General features: G+C 47.5%; 1 protein-coding gene across 8 annotated transcripts in view; it reads left to right on the plus strand.

Moving 5' to 3' along the window:
• Positions 1-1,498: 1,498 nt before the first annotated feature.
• The window catches only part of GRAMD4 (GRAM domain containing 4), a 111,475-nt gene continuing 93,673 nt past the window's right edge, over positions 1,499-19,300 (plus strand). For 2 of the 8 annotated variants that reach the window (XM_083399748.1, XM_083399749.1), the window contains exon 1: positions 1,499-1,556. In XM_083399748.1, coding sequence (XP_083255874.1) covers positions 1,552-1,556 — 5 coding nt within the window. In that variant the 5' untranslated portion in view covers positions 1,499-1,551. Of the gene's footprint in view, positions 1,557-2,370; positions 2,688-7,422; positions 7,750-19,300 lie in introns of those variants that run through there. The other 6 variants (XM_083399744.1, XM_083399745.1, XM_083399750.1 and 3 more) reach the window with 6 other exon arrangements.

A 19,300-nucleotide genomic window follows, 5' to 3' on the forward strand; every position in this document is an offset into this window, starting at 1 on the left:
TAAAGTGAATATAAAAGTAGTTTACTCACATTCATTCAGTTCACAGCTAGATCCCTGAAGGCAGACTTATGTTACAAAAGTATATACACATGTGGAACTATCCCAGAAGGGAGTTAGTTCCTAAGTGACTGTGAACAAGCAGTCACTTCTCCTCACACTTAGAAAAACAAAATGGAGAAGAGCCGAAAGAGAGAGGTGTGTTCCCTGTCTTGCTCTTGTTCCCGGGCAGAGAGAGGGCCAGATTAGACCACATCCTCCTCTAGTCACATGCAGAGGAAGTTTGTCCCAGCTCAGGAGGAAACAGGAAGTTTCCTCCTGGCTAGTACGAAGCATCTCCTAGCATGTTCACTCTAGGAATGTTGTACTTGACTGCTATGTGTTCCACATCTCACAAAGGGAAGGGGAGGATCTGCCAGATGCGAAATGGGTGGGGCCCCTCCTTCAACTCTTTATTAGAAGGACAAAGTTTTAGGCCAGAGTTTGCTGTGGCACAACCTAGAAGCAAAGCAGCAAGCAGAAAGCAATGTTGAATTCCTGTTTGAACCCAAGGTTGCGGCTATGGGAAAAGCAATATCTTTTTGGGGTGTTGATGCTGTGAACCCCTCCATCGTAGGTTCAGGTTGTACGTGCATGTGTGCAAATAAACCATCTATCATAAAGACGCCACTGTCTCCACTGTGCCTCATTCAAAAAGGAAGCATGAACCCCAGGTGAGCACTTGGAACCCCAAAATAGCACGCTGCTCGGAGATTGTGGCAATGTGCAACAATACTTAGTATTGTATTTTATTATTTGACATTTCCGGGAGTCACGTGGACGGCTTATGCTGCTGGGCAGCCAGAAATGCAGAGTTAAATGAATGAATGAATAAGGAGGAAAGGAAGAAAGCTCTGTTATATAAAAAATAGATGTAATGCGCTGTTAGGCAAATAAGCTGTCATTTCTCTGCATGTCAGACCCTGGGAACAAAGGGAAAGGGTGTGGGAAATGCAGAAGGGACATTAGCAAGCTCTTTCTACAAGGTGGAAAGCTTCTGTGACATATGAGAAGCAAATCAGAGGGAGGAAAACAGCCGCTAAAACATTGGAGTGAAGATCCAGGCAGTCCAGATAAGCTGATTTGCCAGTTTAAGAAACGTGAGCTTTACTAACAGCAAATGGAGACCGAAGGAAAACATATTTGTAAGTGACAGGTGGTGTTCCCAACGTTCCCTTTCTGTGTTTGTTCTCCCCCAGTTGAGTAGCTCAGAGCCTGCTTGCTCTCACTCTCTTACTGCCGCTTAATTCATAACTGCCTTATGAAGTTACTACGCAAGGATTTTATGTGAGCAGAGGACACAATGTGTTATGAAAGCCACCAGCGTTCCCGAGGACGGGAACATTTTGAGTCAGCGTCACGGTGGAGGTGGGTGGGTGGGGACGGGAAATCCCGTGGGGACGGGAAATCCCCACTGCCACGAGAAAGCAGAAATATAAAGATGACAGGGCCACTTCCAGAAGGATACATCACTCCAGATAACAAGCAGGACCAGAGGCTAAATCTAACCCAATAATGAGGTATGGCTTATTGTTTACTCAAATTCAGGCTGCAATCAAAGTAAGCTGGGAGTCAGCCCCGCAGAACTCATTGCTTCTGAGTAGGCATGTGTGGGACTTAACTGTTAGCTAAACATTTTGCAGGTGAAAACGATGAAATATATTGCCTATGCCTAAGCAGCGTGTGCTAGAGAGGGGCCGGAGAAATGCAGCGTATTTTAACAAGCGGCAAACATTGCATGGCAAATGCGCGACCGGGATTTAGATTGAATTGAGCTTGTCTGTGTATGATCAGTCGAACACTGTGTCATCCAATGCAATATAGAACATCAAATAAATATGCAGTATAGAACGCAGGGCCCTGGATCCAGTTACAGTTAGTCTCATTAACAGGGCAAGCTTATGTCCACTCAGAAGTAAGTACAAGCTTGTAGATTTGTTCAGAAAGAGTCGGAGAAGACTAAACGACGACAAACTTGAGCTGGACTGGGGCATTTCTAGTTGGCAACTCATTTTTTTTGGGGGGGGGCATATACAGCATTTAAAAACAACATTTGGAACAGCTTTGGCTCCCCTGCCAACTCATTCTCATTTATTTATTTAGCATGTTTTATGCCGCTTTCCAGACAATTATTGTTCACATCTATTATAGATGCATTTATATACGATATAAATAAAAGAGAGAGAGAGAATAAGACTGAAAGAGACAAAAGCAGAAAGGGGTAGAAGGGAAAGGCAGACGGGGGGGAATTAGTTCTTTAAGCTGGTGTGAAGTCTTGATCTATATATATTGGCCTCTACTCCTGGGTGATCTCCCCTTTCTGGTGCCTTTTTCTCCTTTGGCTGGTGGGATGGGGCCAGATTATCTCTCTCCCTGCCTCCTGCTTCTGGCAGGGACAACTGACAGTTGGAGCCGAGTGTTCTTTCTGGCACGGGAAGCGAAGCCGTTGCTCCTCGCGTGGCCGATGGATGGGGCCAGGTTGGTCTTCCCCTTGCCGTGATGCTATTTCTGGGAGGTAGGAGGTGCCATCTCTGGCTGACCCTTGGTCCTCGGGTCAGTGGCAAAGGTCACAGTGTGCTTCCCTCCATCTCTGAAGATGTTGGGCAGTTCCCATAGGAGCCAAGATGCAAGCAAAGGGAGAACAGCAACAGGTGCGCTCTTCCCCCCAAAATTATCTATTTGACGGGCTCATTCCCTTCTGTTTGTGTCTTGACTTCAGGCACAAGAGGGGATTAATAAGAGGAGAATCTTGGCTGAGTAGCGGAGGCGGGAAATAGTTCTTTGGTGGTGGGGTGGGAGTTTCAGGAGCTATGTTGGGAGCCCAGTGGGAAGCCTTTTTGGGGGATGATGGTTTTATGCAGTTAGCTTTCCAGTTCTCCGTTGCTAGCGGGGACAGCACGTTCCCTCTCAGTGGGACCAGCAAGATGGTTAGATGTTGTTAGCACATACCTGTAGGCAACCCCAGAATAAAAGATAAAGGACAATGGGTTTTGAATTCACATAAAAGCACAGCGCAGCATATATATTTCATACGACTTCCTTTGTCATCTGAAAGCAAGGGCAGATAAGTTGCTTGAGGGAACAGAATTCATCCTAAGAGTTGATGGCTGCTTTGGGCGATATCTGGTTTTCATCATCATGCTATATCACCAGCTAAACATTGTGATATATCACGATGTCTGATATAAGGATGGAGCTACGTAGAGGCATCGGCTGGCTTCACGGTTTCTCCCGCAACGTGATTTTTGCCGGCGCCTGCTCTTGGAATGCTGGCTGGGGCTGATGGGAGTTGGGAACCAACAACTTCTGTCAGCCATAGGTTCCACACTCCTGCATTAGATAAAATAAACACATTTATCCTGGAGTCACTGTGACTAAGCAGGAATCGGGGCTAATCTAGATTGCTTGGGAAAGAGACATGGGAAAATAGGATAGCTAGCTTTCTCAAAGAACACATGCCCTCCCTATCCATAAATCATTTATTTTTCACATCCAGAAAATGCAAATGATGTATCATGTGGTTGTGCTGCTCTTTCATGACTAAGCAAAATAATCTGTATTTAGAGGTCACACACCTGGAAGACTTTATGCCTCTCCAGGGCAGAATAGGAAAACATAATCGCTGGTTTCTGCAAACCTCGACATGCCAGCACCCCCTGCCTGTTAATAATTTTCATTCTCCACACTTGGACTAATAAAATGATTTATCGTTTGCTTGCTGTTGCCCTTTTTCTGGTAAGCAGAACTTTTTGGTAGTTCACTTTCACATACCTGGACCTCTGAGATGGCTTTGAAAGAAAGCGATGGCTAGGATCTACAAATGGAGGTATTCTCCATCTTCCTCATTTCCCCCCCAGAAATAACACTCTCCATCAATCATGCTTAAGGACTATGGCTCTAGGGCAGCTGCAAGTCTAATAAGTGCATTAATGGCTAAAGCCCTTCTGCTGAATTTGGAAGATGCACTTCCCATTTAATCGGACAGCAAACCTTTGAAAAGCTCATGTACTTTGGGCACAAGTTCATGTGGTCCCCTGCAGAAAGATTTCTTCTAAGATGATACCTACTGCCACCCGAAACTGAAGGGCTGCCCCACCCACTTGAGATATGCACACCGATATACTCACAGTGCTTGGCATCCGTCTGTCTTGAGAGACAATGGAGTGCGCCTTCTGGGATGAAGTCAAACCAGAACTTGAGTGACCTTGTATGGAGCTCCTGGGCTGCCCAGACAACAAGACCCCTCTCTTGGCCTCACTAGTGTGGTCCGAAGAAAGCAGTACAGTGGTGCCTCGCAAGACGAAAAGAATCCGTTCCGCGAGTCTCTTCGTCTAGCAGTTTTTCGTCTTGCGAAGCAACCCTATTAGCGGATTAGCGCTATTAGCGGTTTAGCGGCTATTAAAGGCTTAAGGGATTAGCGGATTAGCTGCTAAAAGGCTATTAGCAGCTTAGTGCCTTAGAAAAAGGGGGTGGGGAGCGGAAAAAAATCGCAGGAACTCGCAAGACATTTTCGTCTTGCGAAGCAAGCCCATAGCAAATTCGTTTTACGAAGCACCTCCAAAACGGAAAACCCTTTCGTCTAGCGGCTTTTCCGTCTTGCGAGGCATTCGTCTTGCGGGGCACCACTGTACGTTTGGCGCCAGCTTGGCTGCAGGAGTTGCCAGAATAGGGCCCACAAGGCACCACGCAACTGCCTTAGGGACTCCACTCTGGATTTGTGTAAGGTTTCCTCCTTAACCTTTCCTTCTCCCGAAGTTATTTCGCAAGGCAGTAGGTTCAGAGTTTTCCTTCCTTCAGATGGGCTACCTTCCCAGGTTGACGAGCCCCATTTGCAGAGACGTCCCTCTTGACCGTTGGACGCACTATTGGTCTTGTCCGCTCAATCCACCAGAGCCCATCTTTGCAGCCAGTTAAAACCATTCCCGGGATTGTGGTTGCTGCCGCATGCTGACAGCTTCTAGCAGCTGGTCCCTTACTTTTCTCGCCCTGATCTGGCCACAGTGATCCCTGCGATGGTCACCTCCAGGCTTGATTATTGCAACTCGCTCTACGCGGGGCTGCCCTTGAAGCTGACCCAGAAACTCCAGAGGGCGCAGAATGCCGCGGCAAGGCTCCTTATGGGGTCCTTGCCGCAGGATCACATTCATCCAGTGCTTTACCAACTGCGCTGGCTCCCGGTGGAGTACAAGGTCAGGTTTAAGGTGCTGGTTTTGACCTTTAAAACCCTATGCAGCCTAGGACCCACGTATCTATGGGACCGCCTCTCCTGGTAGGCCCAGCGGAGGACCTTAAGGTCCACAAATGACAACATTTTGGAGGTCCCAAATCACAAGGTAGTTAGATTGGTCTCAACTAGGGCCAGGGCCTTTTTAGTGCTGGCCCCGACTTGGTGGAACGCTCTGTCACAAGAAACTAGGGCCCTGCGGGGCTTGACATCTTTCCGCAGGGCCTGCAAGACAGAGCTGTTCCACCTGGCCTTTGATTTGGATTCAGTCTGACCCTTATGTTTCCCTCCCCTTATGGTTGATCTATGGGCTACTTTTAAAATGAGGCTACATTTTAACCTGTATTTTAACCCCCCCCCCCTTTATGTTTTTACTGTAATTTTACTGGTGTTAGCCGCCCTGAGCCAGTCTCTGGCAGGGGAGGGCGGCGTATAAATAAAATAATAATAATAATAATAATAATAATAATAATAATGAACCACAGGTGAGAGCTGAGTGTGCAGGGACCAAAGGAGGACAAACTACTCCAGAAGGAGCATGACATGTCCTACCCAGAGACAGTACCTGTCCCATAACACCCCATAGTAGGCTAGTTTCTACATTCACATTCGTGTCTTCCATCCAGACAAGAAGAGGCATTATTGGCAGAACCACTTACGGGCATGGCCTGGAGAGGATTCCAAGGGCTACATACAAAGGCTGGGAGAGCCACATGACCCTGGGACTGAGGCTGCAGGGGGACAGTTGGCTTGCATTTTTTTTTCTCTTGATACACCATGAGTACTTTTAGTTGGGTCGATACGGCGGCAAAATTAAAAGTCCTGTGCTGGCCTGCATTTTGCTCCAGGGTGAGCCCATTAGCAGGACGTGTCCCCCACCACAGGTACTACCCATGGGTGTAGCCAGAATTTAGGGGGGGGGGCAGGACACACACCTGTCTTCAGCCCTTTGTCTGGGGACTCAGCTACATTAGTAAAGAAACAGCAATTTGAATGCGCTATAAGCAGGCAACACCAGATGGCGCCAGAGAGCAGGAAATTTTGCAACGCAATTTTCCATGGGGATTTTTTCTCTTTTGTTATAAAATCTAATAATGTCTGACTTATTACATTTCCCCCGTGTGTAGATCCAGCCTGGCTCTGCCTAGCTGATTTGGAACAAACTATCTCAACAACAGCTATTTCAGATTACTTTCTTTTGACCTCAAGAGCTCAGAAAAATCGGTGAAAACATTTCAAATACAGCATTACGGTTATTTCTACTTTTTTATTTAGTCACTTGATTTACTTACTTATTTATTCATTTTTGCTAATTATTTTGTATCGATTTTTACAAATTACTGCAGATCAGACAGAATCAGTTACTTGATTTAGGGTGGGGCCTTGCCCACACTACCAGGGGTGCCAATTTGAATACAATATAATAATAATAATAATAATAATAATAATTTATTTATTATTTGTACCCCACCCATCTGGCTGGGTTTCCCCAGCCACTCTGGGCAGCTTCCAACAAAACACTAAAATACAATAATCTATTAAACATTAAAAGCTTCCCTAAACAGGGCTGCCTTTAGATGTCTTCCAAAAGTTTGGTAGTTATTTTTCTCTTTGACAGCTGGTGGGAGGGCGTTCCACAGGGCAGGTGCCACTACCGAGAAGGCCCTCTGCCTTGGTTCCCTGTAACTTGCCTTTTCGCAGGGAGGGAACCACCAGGAGGCCCTTGGCGCTGGACCTCAGTGTCCGGGCAGAACCATGTGGGTGGAGACGCTCCTTCAGGTGTACTGGACCGAGACCGTTTAGGGCTTTAAAGGTCAGCACCAGCACTTTGAATTGTGCTCGGATATGGGGGGCGGTGTCCAGGTAAATCCCGCCCTGCACAATGGCTCACGCGCCGCATTGCATGGCAACGCCCATCAAGTTTGGGGGAGGCAGCCACCTCAAATATTTTATGGGGGGACCGAAGACCCCTAGCTCCTATGCGTGGTACTACCCGTCCCTTAACAGCCGTTTAATTAAAGGATCAAGAACTCATGCAACTAACTAACCCCCGCCGCTCCCTTCCCGCCAAAGCCAGAGGTCCCTTGGAGCGCGCGCGCGCGGGCGCGCATTGGGCGAGCTCCTCCTCCCGGCGGCGCGCAGCGGAGGCGCGCGGCCTCGCCAATCACCCGAGAGGAGGCGGAGCGGCGCGCGGGCCGGCCGGCCCCCTTTGCGCGCCGAGGATGCTGCCGCTGCGAGCGCTGGAAGGAAGGGGGCGAGCGGTGACGGCAGCGGCGGCTGCGCAGGGCGCACGGCACGGCCTTGGCACGGCGGCGGCGGCGGGCCTGGCGGCCGGAGCAGGAGGCGAGGCGGGCGGGCACCTGCTGCTGCTGTCCCCGCCGAGGGGTCCCGTGGCGCAGCGGGAGCCGGAGAAGCGGAGCCGGAGCCGAGAGCGCGGACCTGGCCGGAGCGGCAGCGTGAATGAAAGTTTGGTCCGAATTGCGCGCCGGGTAAGGAACAAAGCGCTCCTGTTCCCCACTTTCGCCCGCCGATCCCACCCACGTCTCTCTGGGTTGTGTTTTATTTTGCCTCCTCCTGATGTGGGAAGGACCCTGCAGCCCCTTCCCCATCCATCCCATAATATTTCCCGACCCCAAAGGAGCCCCCTTTTTTGGTACCCCCTTTTGTTCCCTAAGCGCCAATGCGCACCGTGGCAGTTTTGGAGAGGCCCACATTTTAATGCCCCCCAAAACCGAGCCTGCTGGTGTGAGACCCCCCCTCCTTCCCCCTCCGACTGACTCTTATCCCCACATCTGTCTTGGGATCGCCCCACTCGCTCTGTGGGTCTCCCGAAGTTCCTTAGGTCGGCTCAAGGAAGCAATCCCCACCCCCTGCTTTTACGCACGGCTCTCGGCTAAGCCTTTCTAATCCGCTGCTACGCTCCCTTTTTCTTCCATTTCCTCCATTATTAAGGTTGGGGAGGGGAGACCCCATTCCTAACCATCTAAAAAAAAAAAGCCTCGGTTTTTCCAGAGGATTGAATCTTCTTTCTTTCTTTCTGTCGGAAGCAAGGAGCTTCATCGGTTTCCTGGGAACCGCTTTTCTGTTTTCCTTCTCCTTTGACCTCTTCTCAGCCATATAGTCTTCCTTTCCCCTTGTTACTATTGTCGCTTATGCCTTGCCTATGGCTGAGTTTCCGCCTCCCCACCATCCTCTTTAGAAATAATTACATTCCTGAACCCCTGTAGGAATGATGGACAATATCTTGGCCAGAGAGATGATACAGTTTTCAGGAGGGAATGCCATTTCTTCTCCTTTTAGTGGAGGCGCTGGTTTTTATGTGCTGTAAGCTGCCCTGAGTGGCTGGGGAAACCCAACCAGATAGGTGGGGTATTAATAATAATAATAATATTGCCTTTTGTCCATATTTTGTGCCTCTCAGTTGTCCCCCCCCCCTCTTCTGTGATATTGTTTTTCCTTGCTTTGCCATGTGGTTAATAAGGTTGTGCTCTTCTGGAATAGGAAGGGTTAAGTGTGTGTGTGTGTGTGTGTGTGTGTGTGTGTGTAAAGGGCTGGTGGTAGATGTGGGGTTATTTTGAATTTTGCTCCAGGGAATAAGATGAGGGAGGACACTCTTGTGGGTTGCATGGGAATTGTTTACTTGTTAGAGAGATTCAATCTGTGTCAGGGAAGGCATGCTGTGGTCAGTGGCGCTTTGGTTTATTTCGATTTCGCTCCTGGTCGAAGGGGTCTGATCCCTGCCTGCCTTCTCCTCCGCTCCCCATGCAACACGAAAGGCTGGCGTGCCCTTTCATTAAAAGTTGCATTTTGCTTTGCTTCGTTTCCCCATGGGGTGTGACATCGTCCCTCTCCGCATTAGTATCAAGGGGACTTTTTTTGCCACAGCTTGTACGTGATGGCAGAATCTTGCCTATGAGCCAGTGACTTAAGAGAACAGTGTCCTGTGAGCTGGATATCAAAGTTGTAAATGCCTTTTGTAGATAAGTGATCCCTCCTATTCTCCCTTGTATCCCCTGATAGCTGGACGGATTCTGGATGCACTCATGAATGGAGGCTGCTCATTGGCCTTGGGCAGAACCACTGCTGGTTTGCCTTCCCTACTTCACAAGGTTGTTGTGATCTTTCAGCCTTATTGGAGGAGGAGTGGAATACTAACGTCACACATAATTAACAGTTATTAGCAAGCTTGAGCTGCTTGATCCCTCTTGCCAGATGTAGTCACATGATTACAGACTGAACAATTTATTTGTGTGTGTGTGTGTGTGTGTGTGTGTACGCACACTAATGGAGAGGATTTTGCTTGAACCTTTGGTGGATGACGTTCTTTGTAATGCCCTTTTGCGGTTATTGGTGTGTTTTTTTTAAATGTCTTCTTATACAGTAGAGCACTCTTAACAGATCTCCATTAAGTTCACACAGTGGATAGGTTTTCCATCACAAACACTGTCTGCACAAAGTTCTTCTAAAACACAGTTCCATACTCTGCCTTGATCTAAAGAAAAAGTTCTGAGTGGATTGCTGATAGAGTTCCTAGCAGACTTGTTGGGTTGAAACTGAGTTCCTACATTCTTCAGCCTCATAGTTGGCATGTCTTTGTTGTATGTTTTGTTCCCATAAGAGTGAACAGACCTTCTGTCTACCAGTTAAAAGACAGGATAGACTCCTTTGCATTCGCACGGTCAATTTTAAATAGAGACTCCTCTGCTCTTGCCTGGTGGTCAAGCAAAGAACCACAGCAAGTGAGACGCAGGCCCTAGCAGCTAGATTAATCTAGAAGCTTTAAATAATTGTCTTACTTGCCCGGAGTCTTTTGCTCAATTAAAGTTGGTGGGACACATTTATTTTCCTGGTCAACTCCCAGCATGATGAGCAGATACACTCCTTGCAGCACCATGGGCTTGCCTAATTCAGCCTTTCTCAAACTTGGCTCTTCAGAGATTTTTTGGGACTACAACTCCCATCATCCATGAGCACTGGCCCTGGTAGCTGGGGATGATGGGAGTAGTAGTCCAACAACACCTGGGTACCCAAGTTTGAGAAAGGCTACTTAATCCTGCCCAGCCTGCCAGGGTTTAGGGCTGAAATGGTGCTTTCTACACATTGGCGACAATTCTTGGACCTGTGGCACTGTAGCGAGGGGCCGGGATGAGGAAGTTGTGTTCAGACCTTGTAGGATCACAGCTCTTTAACTTCTCTGACCATTGACCTTGCTGGCTGGGACTGATGGGAATTGGAATAGGAACGCATACAGAGGACTTGCAGCAGGGGTCAGCAACCTTTTGCAGCAAGGGGCCGGTCCACTGTCCCTCAGACCTTGTGGGGGGCCGGACTATATTTTGAAGGGGGGAAAGTGAACGAATTCCTGTGCCCCACAAATAACCCAGAGATGTATTTTAAATAAAAGCACACATTCTACTCATGTAAAAACACGCTGATTCCTGGACTGCCCATGGGCCGGATTGAGAAGGCGATTGGGCCGGATCCGGGCCCCCGGGCCTTAGTTTGCCTACCCATGACTTGCAGGTTCTCTACCCATGGTTAGTACAGTGTTAGTTTCAAAATTGCAGTGCTGTACAGAAAGCTGGGGAAAAAGTGTCCCTGATGGGGGGAAGCCGGTTTGGAAAGCTGCGTATTAAATCTTGCTGGTCTTGTTTTCCCTAATCCTTCCTTTTACACGTTGCGATCATGTGAGTCCCCTGCCGCTGCTGGATTCCTTTGAGCTTTTTCTTTGGAGCCTGTGTTCTTTTCTGGAGTCAAGGGGAAATGGACACTTATGTAATAGCTTGTGGAGATAAAATGTTGACTTAGTTGAACCAGGAGATAACACAATGTGACCGGGTGCAGCGGAAGAAGATGTCAACTTGGAGAAGAAGCATTTTAACACGTTGCATTGTCTTTGGAGGGAGATTTGCGCCCCACTCTTATTTAAGTGTTCACACAACCCTGCTCTGCTAGACAACCACCCCATAGGTTCTTTCTCTGAAGGGCCAAAGTGTGTGTTGCACGCATGTGTGTGTATGAAGTGGCACGTAATGGAGAAGAATCTCTGCCTGAGATTCTGGAGAGCTGGTTTTAGTCAGAGTAGACAGTGCTGTTCTCGAGGGATGAGTATAAAAACTGTCTTATTTATACCAGGTCATACTGTGCTCCTGCACCTGCAAAATAAAAACACAACGCAAAATCCCCCAGTGAGAATAAGAGCACAGTTTTGTGGGGTTCTGTCTGTTTCTCACAAAGGCTGCTTTGGTGCAGGGTTCTTAATATCTGTCAAATGGAGCATTCCCAAGAAGAAAATGCCTTTGGCTTCCCCAGTGATGTTGGTTTTCTGGAAATGAGGGCAGTTTGCATAGGATGTTGTTATGGTGCCTCGGAGAGCTCTATGACGTAGTTCGTTACGTTTTACTTGTACCGAGTAAGCAAAGCTAAAAATCTTTGCGACCACCAAGCTTGTCTAATACTGTATTTGCAGTCGACATCTGTTTGTTACCGATGAACTTAAGCAATGGAAAAATGTTCACGGGAAAAACACAGTGCTGGAAAATTTGCCGCCCACCCCCCACCATCACTAGACAGTTCTTTTGTACTGCTTTAAGGGATGCGGGTGGCGCTGTGGGTTAAACCACAGAGCCTAGGACTTGCCGATCAGAAGGTCGACGGTTCGAATCCCCGCGACAGGGTGAGCTCCCGTTGCTTGGTCCCTGCTCCTGCCCACCTAGCAGTTCAAAAGCACGTCAAAGTGCAAGTAGATAAATAGGTACCACTCCAGTGGGAAGGTAAAACGGTGTTTCTGTGCGCTGCTCTGGTTCGCCAGAAGCGGCTTAGTCATGCTGGCCACATGACCTGGAAGCTGTATGCTGGCTCCCTCGGCCAATAAAGCGAGAAGAGTGCTGCAACCCCAGAGTCAGCCACGACTGGACCTAATGGTCAGGGGTCCCTTTAATGAACCTAATGAACTGGGATTGAGAGTTTACGGCTAGCACAGGGCCAGGCAGGTGGATGGGAGAGGGAGGGATCAGGCCCTTTGCTTTTCCTTGTCATGCCGTAAGATCTTCAAGAGAGAATTAGCAATTGCTAATGCACTATATTGTACCACCACACTTCCATCTTGACATAATCTGAGGGTGGTGGCACATTCCAAGAATCTTCTCTTGTTGCAAATAATCTTGTGCCCAAAGCCTATGTGCTTTGCGAAGGATCAAGCCAAATCCAGCCCGCCAGCCATGTTTCCATGCCTTCCAGGTTCTTGACAATCCCCTTAGGCGTGTGATGAGATCGAAGGTTTATTTACAGGGGCTGTATTCAGCTTGATAAGACTGTACATTTTGCAGGCCTATGAGATGTGCCACACATTCTGTTACAATGTGGGAGTCCTTCAACTCTTTGGTTGAATCTTTATAGTAGGCAACCTGAAGCCCTTCAGATGCATTGGACTACAACACCCATTGGTCCACGCCAGCATGGCCAGTGGGTCAAGAGATGATGGAATTCAGGAGGCACCAGGTTGTGTGTCCCATAGAATAAACACACTCCTTCACTTGTGCCCTTTTGTCTCCTGAAAGAAGTAGCGGCGTTCTGAAAATGGCTTGTTCCCTGCAGCCTTTTCACGACTGCTTGTTGATATGGAAGGTTCACATGCAGCTCCTTTACACCTGCATGTCACTATTACTCAGTGCTTGGTGACTGATGGCTGACTGCAAACAAGCTGGCAAGGGTTGTTTGAGGTGAGATTGGGTGTGGCCGAGAGCTCCTTCTCTGATACTAAATCTGTGGAAGATTGGCCACACCAATCATCACATGAAGTATAGTAATTAAATGGTGTGTGTGTGTATGTGTCTATCTATCATCTATATCTATCTATATCTATCTATCTATCTATCTATCTATCATCTATCTCTATCTCTATCATCTATCTATCTATCATCTATCTATCATCTATCTATCATCTATCTATCATCTATCATCTATCATCTATCTATCTTTCTATCATCTATATCTATCATCTATCTATCTATCTATCTATCTATTTATCTATCTATATCTATCTATCATCTATCCATCTGTCTGTCTGTCTGTCTATCCATCCATCCATCCACTCTAGAGCAGCAGAACCAATATTTAGTCATAATAAATTCAAGTCATTGTCAATGTCATTGCCAACAGCTGGGACACAAGTGTCATGAGAATACTTAGGAATGATACCACTCAGTCCACTGGTTCTCTTCCAGAATCAATAAGAACGTGGCGTTTTTGAAAGCGGAGAGCCGGGAAATAGGGTCAATACCTTTTGTGCCAGAAACGTTTCAGAAATGAATGAAGCCATAGAAGCTACTCTATAGCTTAGCCAGCAGATCTGGAAGAGAGCGGAAAAGATCTGGGACAGGGGTCAGCAAACTTTTTCAGCAGGGGGCTGACTGTCCCTCAGACCTTGTGGGGGGCCGGACTATATTTTTTGGGGGAAAAGAAAAAAGAACAAATTCCTATGCCCCACAAATAACCCAGAGATGCATTTTGAATAAAAGGACACAGTCTACTCATGTAAAAACACACTGATTCCCGGACTGTCGGTGGGCCAGAATTAGAATGCGATTGGGCCGGATCCAGCCCCCGGGCCTTAGTTTGCCTACCCACGATCTAGGAGGTCCATGACTACAGGGTCCACGGTAAAGGTAAAGGGATCCCTGACAGCTAAGTCCAGTCGCAAGCGGCTCTGGGGTTGCGGCGCTCATCTCGCATTACAGGCTGAGGGAGTCGGTGTTTGTCCACTTCCGCAGACAGTTTTTCCGGGTCACGGGGCCAGCATGACTAAACCGCTTCTGGCGAAACCAGAGCAGCGCACGGAAACGCCTGTTTACCTTCCCGCTGGAGTGGTACCTATTTATCTACTCGCACTTTGACGTGCTTTCGAACTGCTAGGTTGGCAGGAGCTGGGGCCGGGCAACGGGAGCTCACCCCGTCGCGGGGATTCGAACCGCCGACCTTCCGATCGGCAAGCCCTAGGCTCAGTGGTTTAGACCACAGCGCCACCCGCGTCCCCTTAAGGTCCACTGCAGAAAGCAAGAATTGGGTGCAACGTGACACTTTTAAGTCTGAGATACAGTATGATTGGGGGATTAGAAATGGCATGCCGATCAAAGATTCCCTGGAACCATTCACAACTCTGTAAAAATGGCTGTCCATCTTTTCTGAAACTGTTTGCGTGTGGGGGTTATGGGGTTCTTTTGTTTCTGTTCTTGCTTAGCGCTTTAATTTTGCATTTTTAGACTGTCACCCACCCTGAGATCTTTGGGTGAAGGCCCGTATGCAAATTCGTTCATTAAATAACTAAAATCGCAGCACGGAGCCGTCTCCTAGCAATGGCAGGCGCAAGGGCCCTTTGCTTCCAGTTGTGAAGTGGGGGGGATTTCCAGGGTCTCTTCTCTGCCCTCCAGTCCCATGGCTATTTCTTCTGCTTCAACCACTAGCTGTTGCATCTCCTGAACAGATGTGTCATGCCAGGGGCCCAGCTTGTTGCAACTGGGTGTCACAGTGAAACTGGGCGTCACAGCTGCATTTGCATAGCTGAGCTGCTCCCTATATCTTTCCCCCTTAGATAAGAAGGCCGCAAAGGGCTCATGAGGCAAGACTGAATGCAGTTGTGTTGTTCTCGAATGCTGTGTGCAAGGTGGCCTGCCAGATGAGTAGAGCTTTTGCTACTAAGCTTCTGCCGCCTCAAGCCTTTGCTCACGTCACACAGACACTGTTGTAGGTGACTCTAGCCTCTGGGTTGAGGGGTGGAGCAGACATGTCAGTTAAACAAGTCTTCTTCTTCTTCTTCTTCTTCTTCTTCCTCTTCTTCTTCTTCTTCCTCTTCTTCTTCTTCTTCCTGATTAAAAGAGGAGAACTTTGGAAATAACTTGAAAAGGTATACTTTGAAGGTCTTACGGCCTACACAGTCATACCTCATGTTATGTTTGCTTCAGGTTGCGCGTTTTCAGGTTGCATCCCGCAGCGACCCAGAAGTACAGGAAAGGGTTGTTTCCGGGTTTCGCCGCTCACGCATGCGCAGACGCGCAAAACGACGTCACGCGCAGGCGCAGAAGCGGCAAATCACGACCCTGGCGTGCGCAGATGTGGGTTGCGTTCTTTTCAGGTTGCGAATGGGCCTCCGGAACGGATCCCTTTTGCAACCAGAGGTACCACTGTATTTCCATGTTTTGTGACTTCAAACCACCACCGCTCTGGTTCTCTCACCAGAGTACTTGCCCCAGACTTGGATCTTGGCATCCAGGAAATTCACGTGTGTGTTTTAGTCTGGAACCAGCGGCTTCAAGTTTCAAGAAAAGAGATTCCGACTAAACATAACGGAAAAACTGTCTGACAGTAAGAGCTGTTCAGCAGTGGAATGGTCTCCCCTGGAAGGTGGTGGGCTCTGCTTTCTTGGAGGTTTTTAAGCAGAGGTTGGATGGCCATCTGTCGTCAATAATCTAGTTGAGATTCTTTCATTGCAGGAGTTTGGACTAGATTACCCTCAGGGTCCTTCCTATATATATATACACACATAATCATTTTAACACTTGTGCATACAAGTGTTCAGATTCGGGGGATTCGTACAGTGGTACCTTAGTTCTCAAACTTAATCCGTTCTGGAAGTCTGTTCCCAAACCAAAGCGTTCCAAAACCAAGGCGCACTTTCCCATGGAAAGTAATGCAAAATGGTTATTTCCATTCCAGACTTTTAAAAGCAACCCTAAAACAGCAATCTAACATGAATTTTGCTATCTAACGAGGCCTTTGATCCATAAAACGAATCACAATAACAAATTGACAGGAAAAGCCTCAAAAACATAAAACAAATAGCAAAAAAAGTGCACCAAACTTAATCCGTTCCGGAAGTCTGTTTGACTTCCGAAATGTTTGAAAACCAAGGAGCAGCCTTTGATTGGTACAGGTGCCCCGGAAACAATTGCCATCAGCCGCATCGGACGTTCGGCTTCCGAAAAACGTTTGAAAACCGGAACACTTACTTCCTGGTTTTTGGCGCTTGGGAACCAAGGCATTTGAGAACCAAGGCATTTGAGAACCAAGGTGTTTGAGAACCAAGGTACCACTGCATTTGGGGGACTATTAGGGGGATTCTGCAGAAGAGGCTTCAGCACCAAAGCCGTGGATCGAAAGAGTAGCATTGGTCTGACCTTGCTTAATGTGCAGCCGCTGTCTCCTTCCTATGTAAGCTCTTCGGTTGCTCACTTTCGTTTTTTGTAGCCACAAGGTCTGAAACTCTGTGTGTGGAAGAACACAAAGAGCAGCTCATATAACTGAGCTTCAGGTCCCATAGCCACAAGAGCATCCATTTAGCATTTTTGTTTTATTTTTTCCCCTGTTGACTAATGATGGAGATTTTTCAATAGTCTAAAAGCGTGCTTTTAGTGCTGTTATGTACTGCCTGCAAATGAATGCTGCTAGATAAAATTCCTTTGGAAACGGTTCTGAATGGCACCAGTGAAGAAAGCTACTTGCATTCCATTACCCTGTGTTAATGCTGTAAGTGAGAAAGCGCATGCCAGAATTATGCGCAGGCAATTTAGGGGCAGAGCAATACTTGTATTTATGGATTCCATCTCTCTCTCCCACTCGCCCCCTTTTCATGCAGATTCAGAATGAATGACAACATGCATTTAAATGCCTGCAATTAAAATCCAGTGGATCAGAACAGTGATAAATGCAAACTAAAATGATTTAGAAAGTGTAACATAGATGTGCAGTGCAGTCCCAAAGAGGTTTAGTTGGGAGTGAGACCCTTTGATTTCCCTGGCATTTTTTTCTTTCTATAGACCAGTGATCATAGTCGTGCATCATGGAATCTGCCAGAGTTTGTGTTCTGCTTTCTTTAATTTTGTCCCGTGCAAAATTGCTTTTGCATGACCAGTCTGGCCAGAATTATTTTGTTCCTCTTATTGTCCCACCCCATTGTTTATAAGAGCCTCTTTCTTTTCATTTTCTAAACGCTCTTTTCATAGTGGGTTTGCACCCTGTGCTTTTAATCCATTAATTTTTTACACTGCCTGGAATAAATAACTGCTGTTTTACTATTTTATAGCTTAGCTGCCTTATGATCCATGCCGGTGACGTACCTCTTCTTTTGAGATCTGGGGGGGGGGGGTGGCGGGGGGAGGAACGACTGCATTGAATTTATTGGTGCTATATGTTTGTCTCTTGGTATGTAGGATCATTTGAGTGTATCTAGTACAGTGATACCTTGGTTCTTAAATGCCTTGGTGCTCAAACAACTTGGAACCGAAACACTGTAAACCTGGCAGTAAGTGTTCCGGTTTTTGAACGTTTTTCAGAAGCTGAACGTCTGATGCGGCCGACGGCTATTGTTTCCGGGGCGCCTGCGCCAATTGCAAACTACCCCATCGCAGGTATTTGAACCGCTGACCTTCCGATCGGCAAGCCCAGGAGGCTCAGTGGTTTAGACCACAGCGCCACCCACGTCCCTATTAGCAAAGACTGTAGGGTGACCTTATAGGACCAGTTGGATCAATGGATGGATAGCTGGTTGAACGCCAGAATATCTGGCACCAGAGGGACAGTATTGCCTGAACTGGTGTCTGGAGCTGCGTAATGACCACCTGCTTGAAAATCTTCCCCAGAAAAGAGAAATAGATTGATAACTGACGGGGGAATTGGCATCGAGTTTTGAGTAGGTTCCAAATGACTGCAGATTAGCATCCATCTGGCGTCCTGCCTTCCCTGAGGGGACACATCGATTACCTCAACTGGCGAAGGGCCCAGCTGATAGAAGTCAGCCTTGACCAGGCAGGAGGAGAATGGCACTAACTTGATTCTGGTTCATTTGCATGCTCCAAGCAGAGCTTGTCTACCTTCCTACAGGCAAGAGTGGGTAGCTGTCTCATCTTGAAGCTAACAAGCACCAGAGATTTTCCCCGCCCCACATGTAGATGCTAAACTCCATTTTCTGATACATTTCATAATAATAATAATAATAATTTATTATTTGTACCCCACCCATCTGGCTGGGTTTCCCCAGCCACTCTGGGAGGCTTCCAACAAAGATGAAAAATACACTAAAATGTCACATATTAAAAACTTCCCTGAACAGGGCTGCCTTCAGATGTCTTCTGAATGTCAGGTAGTTGTTTATCGCTTTGACATCTGATGGGAGGGCGTTCCACAGGGCGGGCGCCACTACCGAGAAGGCCCTCTGCCTGGTTCCCTGTAACTTGGCCTCTCGCAGTGAGGGAATGGCCAGAAGGCCCTCAGAGCTGGACCTCAGTGTCCGGGCAGAACGATGGAGGTGGAGACGCTCCTTCAGATATACTGGACCGAGGCCGTTTAGGGCTTTAAAGGTCAGCACCAACACTTTGAATTGTGCTCGGAAACGTACTGGGAGCCAATGTATGGTCTCGGCGGCCGCTCCCAGTCACCAGTCTAGCTGCCGCATTCTGGATTAGTTGTAGTTTCCGGGTCACCTTCAAAGCTAGCCCCCACGTAGAGCGCATTGCAGTAGTCCAAGCGGGAGACAACCAGAGCATGTACCATGCTGGCGAGGCAGTCCGCAGGCAGATAGGGTCTCAGCCCTATCTTCAATAGAAGAAAAACCCGAAAGTAATGGAAAATAGGAAAAGAGAGAGTTACATATCACATATTCTATTACATTCAAAATTACAGTCATTAAGAAGAGAAAGTCCCTGCCAGAGAGGAATGGTAAACCAAGCTGTTGGACTGCGCCAAAATGGCAAAACTGACCCAAAAGCTCAGGGACCAAGAACACAAAAACTTCAAGAAAGAATGGGGGGAAAATTATAATTTATTTTGGAGACCACTGTAAGCAGATGAAAACATTAGCAGTATTTTAACGTCACTTGTAATATAACAAATACTGTGGATAATATGGACAGATGTAAAATATAGAGTACAGTGGTAAGCACTTAATTCGTTCCGGAGGTCCGTAGTTAACCTGAAACTGTTCTTAACCTGAAGCATCACTTTAGCTAATGGGGCCTCCTGCTGCTGCCGCGCCACCGGAGCACGATTTCT

Source organism: Podarcis tiliguerta, assembly GCF_965153285.1.
Source record: "Podarcis tiliguerta genome assembly, chromosome: 10".
Lineage (NCBI taxonomy): Eukaryota > Metazoa > Chordata > Lepidosauria > Squamata > Lacertidae > Podarcis > Podarcis tiliguerta.